Source organism: Lampris incognitus, chromosome 3 (assembly GCF_029633865.1).
Source record: "Lampris incognitus isolate fLamInc1 chromosome 3, fLamInc1.hap2, whole genome shotgun sequence".
Taxonomy (NCBI): domain Eukaryota; kingdom Metazoa; phylum Chordata; class Actinopteri; order Lampriformes; family Lampridae; genus Lampris; species Lampris incognitus.
The window spans coordinates 70,798,686-70,815,526 of NC_079213.1; the positions used below are offsets into that span (position 1 = coordinate 70,798,686).

The 16,841-nt window shown below is 45.3% G+C and overlaps 1 protein-coding gene across 1 annotated transcript in view; it reads left to right on the forward strand.

Moving 5' to 3' along the window:
* pde4dip (phosphodiesterase 4D interacting protein) overlaps nucleotides 1–16,841 on the forward strand; it is a 48,300-nt gene that overhangs the window by 23,776 nt on the left and 7,683 nt on the right. Inside the window, 13 exon segments of the mRNA XM_056276788.1 lie at nucleotides 7,082–7,350; nucleotides 8,238–8,381; nucleotides 8,680–8,741; nucleotides 9,316–9,502; nucleotides 10,493–10,789; nucleotides 11,544–11,673; nucleotides 12,206–12,327; nucleotides 13,150–13,339; nucleotides 13,449–13,473; nucleotides 13,475–13,574; nucleotides 14,668–14,802; nucleotides 15,285–15,389; nucleotides 15,973–16,163. Of these exon segments, the coding sequence (XP_056132763.1) occupies nucleotides 7,082–7,350; nucleotides 8,238–8,381; nucleotides 8,680–8,741; nucleotides 9,316–9,502; nucleotides 10,493–10,789; nucleotides 11,544–11,673; nucleotides 12,206–12,327; nucleotides 13,150–13,339; nucleotides 13,449–13,473; nucleotides 13,475–13,574; nucleotides 14,668–14,802; nucleotides 15,285–15,389; nucleotides 15,973–16,163 (1,957 nt within the window).

Consider the following 16,841-nt stretch of genomic DNA (forward strand, 5'->3'; position numbering starts at 1 on the left):
AGGGGTGAGTATGTGTACGTGACCTCAACCACCCTCACTCCCCCTAAACACACACACACACACACACACACACACACACACACACACACACGGCACCCCTCAAATGGCCTTGCTGCTGGTACAGCCAGTTTGGAATTAGGATGGTTGTTTTTATATGTGTGTATTTGCATGTGCAAGTTGACTAATATCTGTGTGGAGGGGAGTGAGAGTCACAGAAATGGAGAGAGAGAGTGAGAGAGAGAGAGAGAGAGAGAGAGAGAGAGAGAGAGAGAGAGAGAGAGAGAGAGAGAGAGAGAGAGAGAGAGAGAGAGAGAGAGAGAGAGAGAGAGAGAGAGAGAGAGAGAGAGAGAGAGAGAGAGAGAGAGAGAGAGAGAGAGAGAGAGAGAGAGAGAGAGAGAGAGAGAGAGAGAGAGAGAGAAAGGGGTTCTGATATTATAAAACCAGAAGCTCCAGTCTTCGGTTCATGATTGGTTGGGTCACATTTGAAGCCAGTTGATATGCAGTAACCATGCGCCTGCAAGTGTGTAGCAGTTCGTTTGAATATTAATGTTAACCAGTTATAGTTATTTGTCTCATAGCCACAATTTTGTCTCGTTATTCTTTAAGAATTATATTGCTGGGTGGAAGAATAACATGCTGTGCCTCCTAACTCCTTACAACATATGACTCTGTATCATGTCCTCTCATTGCATGTTGCTTAAATGTTATATAACGGTGTATATGTTTTTCTTTTTTTTAATGAACATTGCCAGTACAGCCCTGCTTTAGTCCCACTTCAGACTTATGATGAAAGCACAGCTTTTGTCTACCCTTTCCAGATGAGTCACTTGTCCAGTAACATTTAATGTTGCCCTTAATTCTGTTTCATAACACATCTCTTTGTACATCGGTACTATACTAGCAGAAAACTGCTCATGAACAGAACTAAGATTCTTTACTGCAACAGTATTTGACAGTAAACTCAATATTTAAGAAACAACTCATAACGTCACCGAAAAGGTACTTGTTAATAAAGAGCTCCTCCAAACTTTGCTAAGCTTTCCCATGGACTTGTTGATGTAGCGCTCTAGTGTGCTCTTATCTCTTCATGAAATCATCTGGGGAGTCTTCCTTGGTTATTGCTTTGGAGAAAGACTCGGCAACATTCATAAATCCACAGAGGACTCTCCAACAACAATATAAAAGTACGTGCAAGTTGGAGATGCAGTTTCCACGTTAGTATCAGGATTTTTTTTTCTTTTCTGTTTTTCTCTTGGAGTTTAGATTAAGTTGAAGTTGAACTGGGGGTCACAGTGAGGAAGTTAGAGCTTGTCCTCTGGATTTAAGGAGAAGGGTCGAGAGCTGGATCAAGCCCTGGCAAACCCCACAATACAGTGGGGGGGGGGGTAATCAGAGCTATCCCAGAGAGAGAGAGAGAGAGAGAGAGAGAGAGAGAGAGAGAGAGAGAGAGAGAGAGAGAGAGAGAGCTAGCTACTGTCATATGTAGCTGCAGCGCAGATGGCTAACCAGATGTGGAAGAGACTTAACTGTGTTTTTATCTTGAGCAATTACATTTAGGCCACCCTCATAATTGTGAGTCCAAATATGAACAAGAGAGGATAAGCTTTAATTTGTCTCACAGCAAATGTAAAATGTGAGAAATTGTCTTTATATGAGTGTGTGTGTGTGTGTGTGTGTGCGCGCACATGCACACTCACACATGGTAGTTTATGTGAGTGCCATTTGTTTGTGCTTTTAGGGTATGTGAATAAGTGTGTCAAAGTCAGCACAAGTGCATACGTGTGGCTCGTGTAATGTGGCTGAGGCTGTTGCTGGATGCATTGGACTAAGGGGAATATTGACATGGCCCCTAATCAGGTTAAGTTATTAAGACCTTGTATGGAGAGGGAAATAGGTCAGGAGCAGCTAAAGCTGAACGAGAGAGAGAGAGAGAGAGAGAGAGAGAGAGAGAGAGAGAGAGAGAGAGAGAGAGAGAGAGAGAGAGAGAGAGAGAGAGAGAGAGAGAGAGAGAGAGAGAGAAATGGGGGCGGGGCAAACCCGAGAGAGAGAGGCAGAGAGAATGGTGAGGGAAATGAAGAGAGAGAGGGAGTGAGATAGAGAGCTAGAGAGCGTCCACTTCGCTTTACTATATCAAGAGCAGCACATGCTGTAATGTTCACCTCTCTCGCGATCTTGAACTGTCGGACCACAAGAGCAGATGACAAAAGAATTAGGGGCTATATTTTGTTTTTCAATATGTCCGTGAGTACAAAGTAGAATAATTCATGACATCAGGTCGCACTTTCCCTCTTTGGGAACAGTTCTTCGATTGAGCATCCTCTCTTTGTAGGAGTGGCTGAAAAGAATCACTCATTCTCTTGAAAAGGAAGTTTATCTGAAGTCTTCCACTGTCCGGTGTGGATCGCAATTTGAAGCTAAACTCAGGATCTCCGCTTTTGTTCACGGAAGAGGACCGCCAAATTCGTTCTTGTGTCAGAGGAGACGGGACAAATTTTGCAGCTTGACGTAACAGAGTTGTGTGACGGTGTGTGTTCAGAAAACACAGAGAGAGAGAGAGAGAGCGAGAGAGAGAGAGAGAGAGAGAGAGAGAGAGAGAGAGAGAGAGAGAGAGAGAGAGAGAGAGAGAGAAAGAGGATACGCAGCTTTGTGTGTGACTATTCAGCCTCTGTTTCCCGTCTGTCTCGGATGGTCAGTGCAGCGTGAACACCAGGACCCTCAGGCCCAGACATCCGGACATACGCACATCTCTCTTTTTCTCTCCCCCCTCCTCCTCTCAGTTTTCTCCCCCATCGTTATTTCTCCTTGTTTATCTTCAGTGTGTTTGCTGGTGGAAGGACGGGACGAGAACAAACTTTCTTCTTCTTTTTTGGTCGAGCTTGTTAAGAGGAGCCTCTTCCTGGAGGCTGACGGGACGTATTCAGTTCAGGAGCTTTGCTGCACCGGAGGGGAGTGGAATCGAGGAGTCATTCATTAGAAATAAGAGGGAAGGGGCGAGAAAGAGAAGGCAACAGAAAGTGCCAAAGGAAGAAAAAGTTAGAGAGAGGTGAGCAAGAGAACACAAAGGGGGGAGTGAGAGTGCTGTATTTTCCCCTCGACAACAAAGCCCGGGTCACATAGCGAGAGACACGATGCTGCTTCTAACTGAAGCCGGACCGGACTGCTCCCAGCTCGCATTGTTTCGTGTCATTTAATGTGGTTTCAAGTCAATTCATATTATTGTGATGGGATTAGGATTCCACTGAACTGATAATGCTGCAGCGCGGTGGACGTTTAATACATTCATCCGGGCGGTGCTGGGACGAAGGGAACGTTTAATCGATCCGGGTTTGCACTGTGTCTATTCCTGGTGATGCCACCCATCGCCCTCTGACTGACCTGGGCATTCAGGCATATAGAAGAAGTATTGGGACTACACCCGGTTGTCACAGAACATTCACAAAGCCCTCAGAGTCTTTCTTTTTTTGGATCTTTCAAAGTATTTGGGCGACCTCCTGTAGTCTCGGCCCGCACACACTGCCTTCATGTGGTGCTCTTTGCGTTTCTCAACTCTTTCCACCATCACAGAATTGTCTGGAAATCTCTGAAAACACCGCCTGTCGTTCCAGCTCACACACCCTTGGCATCCGTGTGTGTGTGTGTGTGTGTGTGTGTGTGTGTGTGTGTGTGTGTGTGTGTGTGCGCGCACTCAGCATCGAGAGCAGAGCCTAGCAGGGAAGCGCCAGATCCCATCTCCACAGGGAGCCCTGTCTCTGGCACCTTAATCCAGGGATTTGCTTAGCTTTTCATCTGATTGCTCACACAGTCAGTTATCCCTCTATCTCTCCATCTATCCTTTCATCCCTCGCTCACGCTCGACGTCTCCACCGTACCTGCTGTTGCTCACTCTTGATGAGATCAAAACCGGGCTGCTAAGCTAATGAGTGGCTGTGGGTTGGCGTGGAGAGCGGGCTGAGGGTAGCTGTCACGGAGACAAGTTGTGACGACCGCGACCGTGCTGGTTTTTCCGGCGCGTTGCAGGACAAGGCCGTGAAAGAGGCAGAAAAGGAGGAGGACACGCAGGGGGGCAGGGATGGCCAATCTGTAGCCTGGGGAGAAGGCCGTCGGGTGGTACAGGAGGGCCAGTTGAGCGGGGCACATAAGGCGCCTATGGCTCCGCTGTGGAAGGCCATGTTGTCAAAGAGCAGCCCGCTGTACAGAGACTCTCTCTTCTCCTTCTCTCTTTGGGAGTGGAAGGCCCAGGAGAGGGAGCTGGCCCTGCTGAAGAAACACACGGACAGGGAGAGGAGAACACTGCTTGTACAGCTAAACAAGTAAGACTGACAAAAAAAACCAGAAAGGACGATGACAGCATGATAGATAATGAGAGAGATCTTCAGGAAGTGCGTCGTGTTTGTCGAGCAAGTGAAAGAATGAGTGACACATTAGTGATTTTAGGACTGACTGACAGAAAAGAATATAAACAGAATAGACTAGGTTGGGTGTCCGGGTAGCATAGCGGTCTATTCTGTTGCCTACCAACACGGGGATCGCCGGTTCGAATCCCCGTGTTAGCTCCGACTTCCTTACGGACACAATTGGCTGTGTCTGCGGGTGGGAAGCCGGAGGTGGGTATGTGTCCTCGTTGCTGCACTAGCGTCTCCTCTGGTCGGTCGGGGCGCCTGTTCAGGGGGGAGGGGGAACTGGGGGGAATAGCGTGATCCTCCCACGTGCTACGTCCCCCTGGTGAAACTCCTCACTGTCAGGTGAAAAGAAGCGGCTGGCGACTCCACGTGTATCGGAGGAGGCACGTGGTAGTCTGCAGCCCTTCCTGGATCGGCAGAGGGGGTGGAGCAGTGACCGGGACGGCTCAGAAGAGTGGGGTAATTGGGGAGAAAAGGGAGGGGGGGGTAAAAAAAAAAATAGAATAGAAACTTTATTGTCCCCATTGGGAAATTGGCGTTACAGTTTGAGGTGCTGATATCAAATAGAAAACAGAGTGGACAGTTTACTGTGGTCATAGTATGTGTGCAAGCACGTGAACACGTGGTGTGTGGCTTATTGTGACTGCGTGGGTGTCTGTACACGTGTGTATCAGTCTCTGTGTGTGTATGTGTGTGAAACAGCTTGACACCGGCTTAGAAAAGTGACCTTCATCCTAGCATTTGTGCGCCAACACATTACTGTTAATCAAATCAGCTGTTGTAGGGGGGGGGAGGGAGGCTGCGTTATCCAACTCGTGGTGTTAATTGTACTGCGGACTGCCTCATTTGTGTGACTTTGCAAGTTTGCTCGTCCATCTTTTCCAGTCTCACTCGGGGGGGAGGGGGGACGACAGGAGAGGCGGGGGGAAGAGATGGCTTTGATTACAGACAGATCTGGTCATTACCAGCCCATAGAGACGCATTATAAAACAATAACAAATGGAGACCATCAGTCAACCCATCAGTAATCGGTTACAACAACCAGCAGGCTGATGGGAAACACACCTCCTGGCGGTTGGAGGAACATGACTTAAAAGATACAAAGGAACGTTGTAAAAAAAAAAAAGACATACAATTTGCTTCTCTAATGAATAGGTGTTTTTGATAGGAAAAAACTTTACAATGTGTGTGTGTGTGTGTTCTTGTACTTCTATCTTTGTGAGGACTAATTTGATTTTATAACAATCAGAGTGACAAGCGGCTGAAATGAGTTTCCTCCGTAGGGTGTCTGGGCTCAGCCTTAGAGATAGGGTGAGGAGCTCGGACATCCGGAGGGAGCTTGGAGTAGAGTCGCTGCTCCTTCGCAGCGCAGGATGTCTCCTGGGCGCCTTGCTTTGGAGGTTTACCAGGAATGGCCAACTGGGAGGAGACCCCGGGGTAGACCCAGAACTCGCTGGAGGGACCACATGTCCAATCTGGCCTGGGAACGCCTTGGGATCCCCCAGGAGGAGCTGGAGGGCGTTGTTTGGGAGAGGGGCATCTGGAGTGCCCTACTTAGCTTGCTGCCGCCGCGACCCGACCGCGGAGAAGCGGACTGAAGATGAGATAAGATGACAATCAGAGTGAGGGTATTTTTGCAAAGTGAGGACATTTTGGCCAGTCCTCATTTCATAATGGGTTTTTTATGACGTTAAGGCTCGGGTTTAAGTTCAGGGTTAGAATTGGGCTTAGGTTAGGGAAAGGGTTAAGGCTAGGCATGTAATTCTTATGGTTAACATTAGGGTTAAGGGCTAGAGGATGAAGGTAATTCCTGGGGGGGGGGGGCTCACAAAGATAGAAAGAAGTACAAGAATGTGTGTATGTGTGTGCTTCAGTGTATGCTATGTGTAGCTGCATTCACATGCTGAGCCACCTGTGTAAGACCTTTGTGTGCATCTGCCTATGTGTGAGATTATGCATTCATGTGTTTATGCGTAGCAGTCATAGGCTTCCTCACAGCGTTTGTATCAGCCGTGTGCAGTACAGTATGGATAAAGGGTGACTATGGGCTTATTTGCCTGCTAGTTCTGCCCGTTTCCCCTCGGCCACAAAGTTGAATGGGTTGGGGTGACTTAATTCACATCATGTTCTAGTTAGTCGCAGAACTTTCCCCTGTATAAACCCTGCTACAAAATGGCTTGCAATCACACACAGGCGACTCTTTAGGCAACATGTGTATTAACATAATATACAAAATATGAATAACATAGTTATATCAGGTATAACAGAGTTATGCATGACGGACTTTGTGCAGAAAGCTTTGACTGCTGGCTTGTTTCCTTTCCATCATAAAACACACACAATATGTAGCTCACAAAATAAAGCTGCGTGTTGTGTGCAAGCATGTTCAATAATTGTGGTTTGGAAGAACTGGTAGGACATCTTTTATGTACCCTTCCATGCACATTTATGGTGCTAAGAGTTTCCAGACTTCTCATTCCCCTTAATATGGCTGAGGAGAGACTGAGCGAAAAAATGGATCTTAGTTACAGAGGTAGCTGGAAAACGAGCTTCATGAAAATACCAGTGAAGACAGACTACTATTTAGATTTGATCTTATTAAATATGCAACAACCAAACAAAGAAAGACCCTCACTGATTGCCTCTTTCTCTGTTGTGTTTGTGTGTGTGTGTGCTAACAGGCTAAGTAAGGAGCTTCAGCAGAAGGACAAGGTCATCGAGTCGCTCCGTGCCAAACTAAACCAACACCAGTCTCATCATTACCCTCACCGCTCCGACACGCCCTGCAGCAGCCATGCCCTATCCGAGACCACCGACCTCTCTGACCGCATCTCCTTTGTGTCCGACGAGCAGGGCTCCACCAATGAGGGCCTGGAGCTTTGCTCTGAAATGGATGCCGCCAGTGAGTTTGGTCAGGAGGACACAGGGGTTTCCATCAGTGCAAGCACAGGTAAGTGAGCCACAGATGTCGAGGCTCTACGGCTAAAAGCTGAAGCCTGTGCTGTGCTACACACCTGGGATACAGTGAGATTTAACAGTCAGGTTCTTGACAATTACCATGTGCCATCTTCTATCTCTCTTATCCCTGCTGCATTTTTCAAAATACTGTAAAAGTAAAAATGCAGTTTATTTAAGAATAAGATTCTGGCATTCAGTATTTTCTTAGCATACAAGTCAGGCATAATAACACATGCAAGCATTCTTACACATACAGACACACAGAGAAATATACCGACATGGGCGTCCAGATGGCGTGGTGGTCTGTTCCGTTGCCTATCAACACAAGGATCAGCGGTTCGATCAGCGGCTTGGTCGGGCATCCCTACAGACACAATTGGCCGTGTCTGTGGGCAGGAAGCCGGATGTGGGTGTGTGTCCTGGTCGCTGCACTTGCGCCTCCTCTGGTGGGTTGTGGCGCCTGTTCAGGGGGGAGGGGGAACTGGGGGGGAATAGTGTGATCCTCCCATGCGCTATGTCCCCCTGGTGAAACTCCTCACTGTCAGGTTAAAAGAAGCGGCTGGTGATGCCACATGTATCGGAGGAGGCATGTGGTAGTCTGCAGCCCTCCCCGGATCAGCAGAGGGGGTGGAGCAGAGACCGGGACAGCTCGGAAGAGTGGGGCAATTGGCCGGATACAATTGGGGTGAAAAAGGGGGGGGGTCAAAAAAAGAAAAAGTAATATACCAACACGCACACAGGAACACACAAAAACACACACCCACACATACACAGAATGCACAAACACACACACACTTGATGTGAAACTTTTCGGATTCCACATCTTATTATTCCAGTCCACCATGTCTCCTGATGACAGTACACTCTTTTTATTTCCAGATTGTCTCTCCCACAGTGGTGCCATGTCTTGCCATCCTTCTGTCCCTCCATCCATCACTTCATCACACAGACCCCAGTCCTCTGTCAGCTCTCCCAGCATGCAATGCACTCCTCATAAAGCAGCTGACACGCAGACTCAGACAGGTACACGGACATGGTTTGGTGACTAGGTAACCCACAAACATCAAGACAATGAAAACGTCCTCTTTGTCACATTGATTAAATGAAAGTGAATCATATAAAGTTATAAAAATGTATTGCCTTTCACAGACTTGACCCAGTAATGCAACAGTATGCTGATGAGAGCCCATTTAGTTTAGGCGTTTACTTGCATTGAACTTCAAATGCACACACGTGCTGTCATGATCTGTGTTGAAGGGAATTATTTTGTAAGGTCGTCTCCCACATGCTGACCCTTTCACCGTATTCCTTTGGTCACTAGTCAGTATGGAAGAGTTATTGGTGTTTGTAATGCTTGATGGGCTGAAGGTCATCAAAAGCTGTGTCAGTCACACATAAATAACATACCAAAAGGCATGTTATATTGTATTCCTTATTTTCCATCTCCCTGACTATAAGAATATACTATTTATTTGCTGGTGTTTCTCCTTGTCTGTTTCACTCAAGACCTTTATTTTGGTCTTCCATTGTTTATGCCACTTACGTCCATCTTCCTATTCTGTGGTTCATTTCCAATTCTCTCTCCTCTCCTCTCCTCTCCTCTCCTCTCCTCTCCTCTCCTCTCCTCTTCTCTTCTCTTCTCTTCTCTTCTCTTCTCTTCTCTTCTCTTCTCTTCTCTTCTCTTCTCTTCTCTTCTCTTCTCTCTTCTCTTCTCTTCTCTTCTCTTCTCTTCTCTTCTCTTCTCTTCTCTTCTCTTCTCTCCACTCCCCTCCTCTCCTCTCCTCTCCTCTCGTCTCGTCTCGTCTCCTCTCCTCTCCTCTCCTCTCCTCTCCTCTCCTCTCCTCTCCTCTCCTCTCCTCTCCTCTCCTCTCCTCTCCTCTCCTCTCCTCTCCTCTCCCCTCCCCATGCCCCCCTCCATCAGGGATGTTTTCTATGCCTATATCCACATCTCTCCCAGCCCTACTCCTTACCTCTATCCCCTGCCACCCTGATTGCTCCTCCACCCAGAGGGCACCCCTGCCCCTTGACCCCTTCTCTGCTACCCCGCGACCCCGTTACCCAGGCAGCAGGAGTGTGGGTTTTTTCCTTGGCTGATGTGCACCAGGAGCTGCAGATGTTACAAAGACAGCTAGGAGACAGTGAGAGTGCGTCCGCATGACTGCGTGTGTGCATGTGTGAGTGTGTCAGTGCAAGTTTATGTACTATGCGTATGTGTACAAACATAAACTAATTTGTTGCCCCGTAGAGGTTTTGTTGGACTCAGACTAATAATAATTGTATTGTAATTTTAATTTATTAACCCTGTAAGCAACCATGAGTAGTGGCGTTCCCTTAATTCGCCTAATCCGGGGGGTCCTGAGGGGAACAGCATTTTAACTCGTACACCAGAAGTGGACAGGACCTGTATGGATCTTTAAAATGCTTGTTAACTATTTTGATCCTGTCCCACACCTTTGAATCAGATGAGAAAAAGCATCGCTTTAGTATTTCGGAGTACTTTTTGTGTCAGTCCTTTCCTTCCCTTTTATTAATACTGTTCTGATGCACTAGTATTTGAACAAATGAATATGTGCGTGTACTGTTTAATTTCTACCTCTAACGTCAGTACTTCACCAAGAGCGTGTGTGATGGGTAGTAATGGGCAGATCCTGTGTTTACAGTGTGTGTGGAATGAATTATGTATGTAACTGAACAAGAGTAGAAACTTAATAACTAATCACCTGTGGCTTTTATAATCCATATCTCCCTAATTACCCTTGCGCTCCATCTCTCCTCTGCTCTCCCTTGTCATCCACCCGTCTTTGTCTTTAATGCCCTGTACTGTCTCTCTTGCTACATAATCGTTCCTCTCTTGGTGCATGGTGAACCTAGAGCATCGAACTCAAAGTGAATTTGCTCGGATTTCTGATTTTAACTTTTAATGTAGATTCGAGAATCGCTCACCAAGACTAATATCGTTTGTCTGATTATCAAACTTATTATTGTCTAGTTTTTTCTTTCACTCGTTCTCATTCTCTCTACCTCTGTTTTTCTGTCCTTCCCAGACTTTATTTCAACACACAGATGTTTACTGATTTTCTTAATTCACACTACTCCATGTTAACACTCTTCCCCTCCTTCGTCTTCCTTGTCAGGGTTTTCCATGCCGCAGTCCAAGCCTCTCCAAGGTTTCACAATGTCGCCTCACCAACAGCCCAACTGCTCAGGCTTTCTGCCGCTGTCTTACCAAGGAATCTTGCCCTCTCCTTTTGGCGGTGCTCCCAGTGGCAGTCTCAGTGCCCGCTCAAATACCAGTCCAGTCATCAAAGCTGGGATGGGCTTCCCGGAGAACAGTGCATTGTGGGATATGCCCTATAGTGGCCAACCAATGGGAATCGGAGCTGATGTGTCATCAGGATCATCGGGTTACCAGTCAGGCACCAGTCACACAAGTATGGATTATTATTATTATTACACTACATTGTGTGACTCTAAAATATATATAAACAAATAAAAAAACAAACCACGTTTTTGCTCATATGCCTTGATTGGCTTCCATCTTCAACAATACTGAAATGACAGCAGCTAAAAGATCTGGTGCCTCTACTTCCATAATGCAATTGATTCTTATGCCAAATCATCTTTTTTTTTTGAAAAATTATTTATTTTACCAATATACATAACAGACATCATACATACATTAGCAATGCATGGGATGAAGAGGAAAGCAACAACAAGGGAAAATTATATATAAAGTAAGAAACAAAAAAGAAATAATAATGACAAAAAGAGAGTACACAAGAAATAATAAGTAATAGTAAGTAAAGAAACAAAAAGGAACAAAAAAATAATACTAATGATGATAATAATAATAATAATAATATAGCAACACACTTAGCAAGGCATCATTTAATTACGGCCTTAAGGCAAGATTTCACCCAGACGGACCAGTAGGCTCATCATGATATAGTGTTTGACCTGCACAGATGTTTCTACAGATCACCAGCCTGTATAGTTTTTTGTAAGGATGAAATAAGTTTTAAATCTTTAACAGGCTACATCACGGGATATTTATTGGTTTTATAGGCAGCAGATTTAACAAAAGTGCTGCAAGGTGATGCGAGAATATTATTTGATTGACATTTTTGGAAGGAGTAGATTATCTTGACTGACTGGGTAAACCTGTGATCTGGGGGTTTGCCATAGGCTCAGACCTGATGAAGGAGCATTTGAGAGAGATCCGCAGCCTGAGACAGAGACTGGAGGACTCCATTCAGACCAACGATCGCCTCCGACAGCAGCTGGAGGAGAGACTGGCAAACACCGCCAGGGAGAAAAGGTACACACACACACACACACACACACACACACTCACACACACACTCACACACACACACACACGTAAAATACGGTTGTCCACTGACTAATGAACCTTAGTGTGTTAGAATATAACAATATTATAATGTAATGTAATAATAATAATAATATTTAATATATACTATTGCAGTACTAGATGATGTCAGTGTAACACAGTGTGTTAGACCAGCTGATATTTCTCATCATAAGTATGTTGTAACATGTACAGTTTTAGGATAGAGGACATGTTGAAATAAACTTGAATTTCACTATCTATACTCTTATTCTTTTGATTCTTTCATGCCTCTGTCCTCCCTCCTTCTTACTCTGTTGTCTTTTCCCCGTCTTTCACTTTTCCATCCTCTTTGTCCCCCCCTCACCCCAACCCCTCACCTCCGTCTCCCATCCTGTGCTCTCATCTTCCTTTCTTATACACCCCATTTTCTTTCTCTGCCTCTTCGTTCTCTTCATCCTAACCTGCCCTCCTCTGTCCTCCTTCCCTCCCTCTCTCCAGGTGCTCCTACTAACATCTACATCCAGGGTGTGGACTCAATGGGTCAGCTATCGTGTGAGATCAGACTCCTGAAGGAGGAGAACCTCAGCCTGCAGAACCAGCTCAAACAGGCCACCAGAGGTACAGTACGCGGCTATGCCCGCATGGTTTTCTGCCAGCGCAGAAGAAATTTAAACTGTTTTGATGTTTGGGAAATGTCAGGCAATAATATATATACCTCGAGCCATGTATTCAAACAAGGTTCCTGGATTTATGCTATTCGCAACTCAAGACAACCAGTTTGTTTGTGAGCATTAAAATTTGCAGTGTAATTTGTTGCATAATAATGCTGACATACGTGCAATGAAAAATCAATACAGACATTGTTTAAAAAAATAATAAAAGAAAGACAACCAGTTTGGATTAGTCCGGATTTCTCACCTGACCGCCAGAGTGTGTCAGTTAAAAGCTAAAGAAATGTTAAAATTACTGTTACATGTTAAATTCAGGGGCTTTAGTCTAGTTTCAGACACACAAAAAGCTGTTGCCCTCCCTGCCTAAAACTGGACAGAGATATCCGAAAGGGAAGCACTCACGATTTTCAACATGATGTTGATCATTGCATTAGAAAATGCAAATATCAATGCTGCATACAGCTGTGTACAAAACTGTAAATAACAACGCTAGATTACACATTTGTATGTGGTGTTGATATTCACATTTTCTCATACAATACAGCTTATTGGGAAACCAGGAAGTCAGTTTTCACATTCACAGATTGTCCGCCGATGATGCCACCAGCGGACACCATTTCAGCAGCGTTTCAGAGGAACACGGAGGACTGCTCGTATTATGGCTGCTGATGGAGTGTTACCCCCGGTGTTACCGATATAATGCTGAATAGCATGATCGTGTCTCTGTAAAGTCTGGGTTGAGTAGACCTGTGTTCTCTCCCCCATGCAGACGGCAGTAAGGAGGTGGACCAGCTGCGGGAAGCCCCACTGTTGGGGCGAGCCAGACTGAAGGAGGTGGAGTTGGAGGCGGAGAGGTGGGCAGAGCAAAGCAAAAGGCTGCAAGCTGAGGCACAAGATCATACCCAGGAGATCGCACAACTCAAACAGGACAGACAGAGGAATCATGAGACCATCAACAGGTCGAAAAACACACTGTCTGCACGTGTCTGTCTGTTTTAACCCGTGTTCATAACCAGGGTGACGACAGTAATAACCGAATTAATTCACTTTGACGATGTTTTTGCACAGGCTCCAGCATGAGGTGAGCGTTGTTCCAGCAGCAGTTGTGTGAGAGCCGGGGTCTGATCCACTCTCTGCAGCATGAGCTCCAGATGTACCACCGAGTGTGTGGCGTCCCCAAAAACCTTCTCTCTGGTGAGACTTTCATCACCGCTGCTCTCCTTAACGCACCTCTAGGCTTTTTTTCTTTGTCACGATTTAGCTGCGAGCCTATTGTCATCAATGTGTACCAGCGTTCATTCAAATGGGCTTGTCATTTGAATGAACACATCAGGTGCACATCAATTACGTCGCTTCAACCTGGTGTTAACTGAAGGGAATGACTGCAAAATTGCCTGGTTGGGTGTAAATTCATTAACTGAGCAAGTTGTTTCCTTTTCTGGCAAAAAGTCAATCTATTTCTGGAAGCTGGACTTTTCAAAATAATTTCTATTAAGCAATTAGGACTTTCTAGCATAGTAGCGGTTTATCGGTTAACCCATAGATGATTAATGAAAACAACCTCTGTTTATTATTAAATCCCCATTTCCTGTCATAGTCACACACACACACACACACACACACACACACACACACACACACACACACACACACACACACACACACACACACACACACACACGAGCACTCATAGCTCTGAGGCCCTATTCCCACTGGCTCTGCTTTTCAAAAACACAGAAACCCCAGTGTGCACTGAATGTTCTGATCTGCTTGGATATGGCCCAACTCCTCACCAACAGAGCAAGCAGGAAGACTTAAGACCTAGCAGAGATACACACACACACACACACACACACACACACACACACACACACACACACACACACACACACACACACACACACACACACACACACACACACACACACACACACAAACACACACACTCACACACACACAGATGTACAAACAAACAAGAATAAGCATGCTTCAGGGGAAACAGTGAACCCGAAATTACCATTTTGATACAGCAGCTAGAGCATTACTCATCACTTGCATATCATGTTTAAATCTCTCTCTCGCTCTCTCTCTCTCTCTCTCTCTCTCTCTCTCTCTCTCTCTCTCTCTCTCTCTCTCTCTCTCTCTCTCTCTCTCTCTCTCTCTCTCTCTCTCTCTCTCTCTCTCTCTCTCTCTCTCTCTCTCTCTCTCTCTCTCTCTCTCTCTCTTTCTCTCTCTCTCTCTCTCTCTCTGTTATTTTGTTATTGTTTTTTTATGTATTTCCAAGCAGGTCAGGGCAGCAATAGCTCCCAGCCAGGGGACAGTGATGTGACATTTGACCCCAGACAGTTACACATTCAGCTGGAGCAGAAGCTGACCGGAGAGGCTGACGCACACCCCCATGCCAGTAGACAGCTCTTCAATGGTCAGCATGTCTTCCATGCCAAAACAGTCATTCCCCTTCACCATAGGGAGGGTGGAGGAGAAACAGACAATGAATGGCATTCTGCTTTAAGCACAAATAATGGAAAGTTTCAGGAAATATGATAAATGCCTTCATACCTCCCCATTAAACTGGAACAAATCCCTGCTGCCTGTGATATGTTTAAAATCATTGTAAGGGGACAGTTTCCCAGAAAAACATATTTAACTGCTTAAATACTATCAACTGGTACTGGTATAGTAGCCAGTAATGGCAGGGGAATTGATTTGATTTATTTGATGTGATTTAATATGATGTGAAGTCATACCACAGGATTTTATTCAATGTAGTACAGTACCATTAACACAATTCACTTGACGTTATCATACAACATAATGATAGTTATCTTACTATTCAGCAGCATAATTTCTAGTGAAGCCGAAACATGTGACTGGTTCTCATTTTCCCATTGGTGTTCTGTACAGATAATGTCCCCTCTCCACCGGTTAGAGACACAGGACTCTTCAGCCCCACCTCAGCGCTCTCTCCTACGCAGGAACTCAAGGAAGAAACGGAGGCTGTTGACCATGGTGAGAATCTTACTTCTGCATGCTCATAAAACCATGACTCACAGGCCATGTTTTCATACTGTGTAAATAAAGAAACAGGACCAATGGTTATTTATGTCTGATGTAAATCTCCAATTATGGAAACAATGAATTCACGTCACAACATTGCACTTGTGTATAATGACCTTAATGGTGCATCTCAGATAGTATGTTGTACCTATATCGTTGCTATTTCACTTCATTGCCTGACATGGAAAACACTGGATCTTTTTCACAGACGTGGAATGAAAGCTTGTGGGCTTGGTAATTGTAAGTTCACTACAATAACAATGTCATTCATCTGAAATCTGCCCAACTGAATAAATAAAAGAACGTGTCACATTCAACACATGTAGTTTGTGACAACGCACATCTGATTCTACCTTGAAACACATGAGTTGACAAAAATCATGCCACCACGTTAAAACTTGACTAAAGAAATTCTGCTCCTAAACACACATTCTCTTGTTTGTAAGTAATTTATGCAGTAGCTTTACTGTCATATAATAAAGCTGAATATCTTCTCTTTTCTCAATTTCCTATTCCTGTCTTTCCTTCCTTGTAGCCCCGGCTCTGCAGGGCCAGGCCCCGGACGGCTCCTTCGCCAACCGTCATGGCCGCCATGCATTGGGTTACATAGATGACTTCAAGGCTCTGAAGCAACAGATCCTCAAGGGCAGCACTCTTGTCCATAAGATGGAGGCCACCCTGCTTTCCTTGACTGCGTCTGCCCCGCGGGAATTTGGCCTCAACCAGGTAAGCGGTCGAGGCGCCGTGGGTCAGAGGTCACCTGATACCATGACTCCTGAGGTAGATAAACCATGAAAGTTCTTGGAATCTCAGTGGAATAGTATTAACAATTAACTGTATTTACATTGCACCTTTCATATAAGAATTGCAGCTCTGAGTTCTCCACATACATGATATTCAGCACCAGCATCTCAGACCAACTCAAAACAAACCTCCCCCTCCCTTTATGTTCCCCCACCTCCCACCTCCCTTCACGTTCCCCCCACCTCCCACCTGCCTTTGTGTTCTTTGCTATTATTTCATTTGGTTCGTTTGGAATATTGATTTTTACAGTATAGAGTTATTTTACTAACATTAGTAACGTATTCAGATTGATAAGGAGCTATTTCTTTGATCTGCTGAGTGACCTAAATCCATGTCACGTAATTATTAGCTTGCTAGCTATCCTACTAATGCTAACTACCTCACATGTACTTACATGCACACATGGCTGGACCGGCTTCCAAAACAAAGAACAGAGAAACTCTGATTACAACTCAGTCAACACAGAGAGAGAGAGAGGGTGACTTCATTAGAGATGCCATTACTTCATTAGAGATGCCCAGGACGCCATTACTCCACCATCTCTTTACATAGCAAATAGTTGCCAACTGTTATATTAATGTTCGAAATCTCATATAAAGC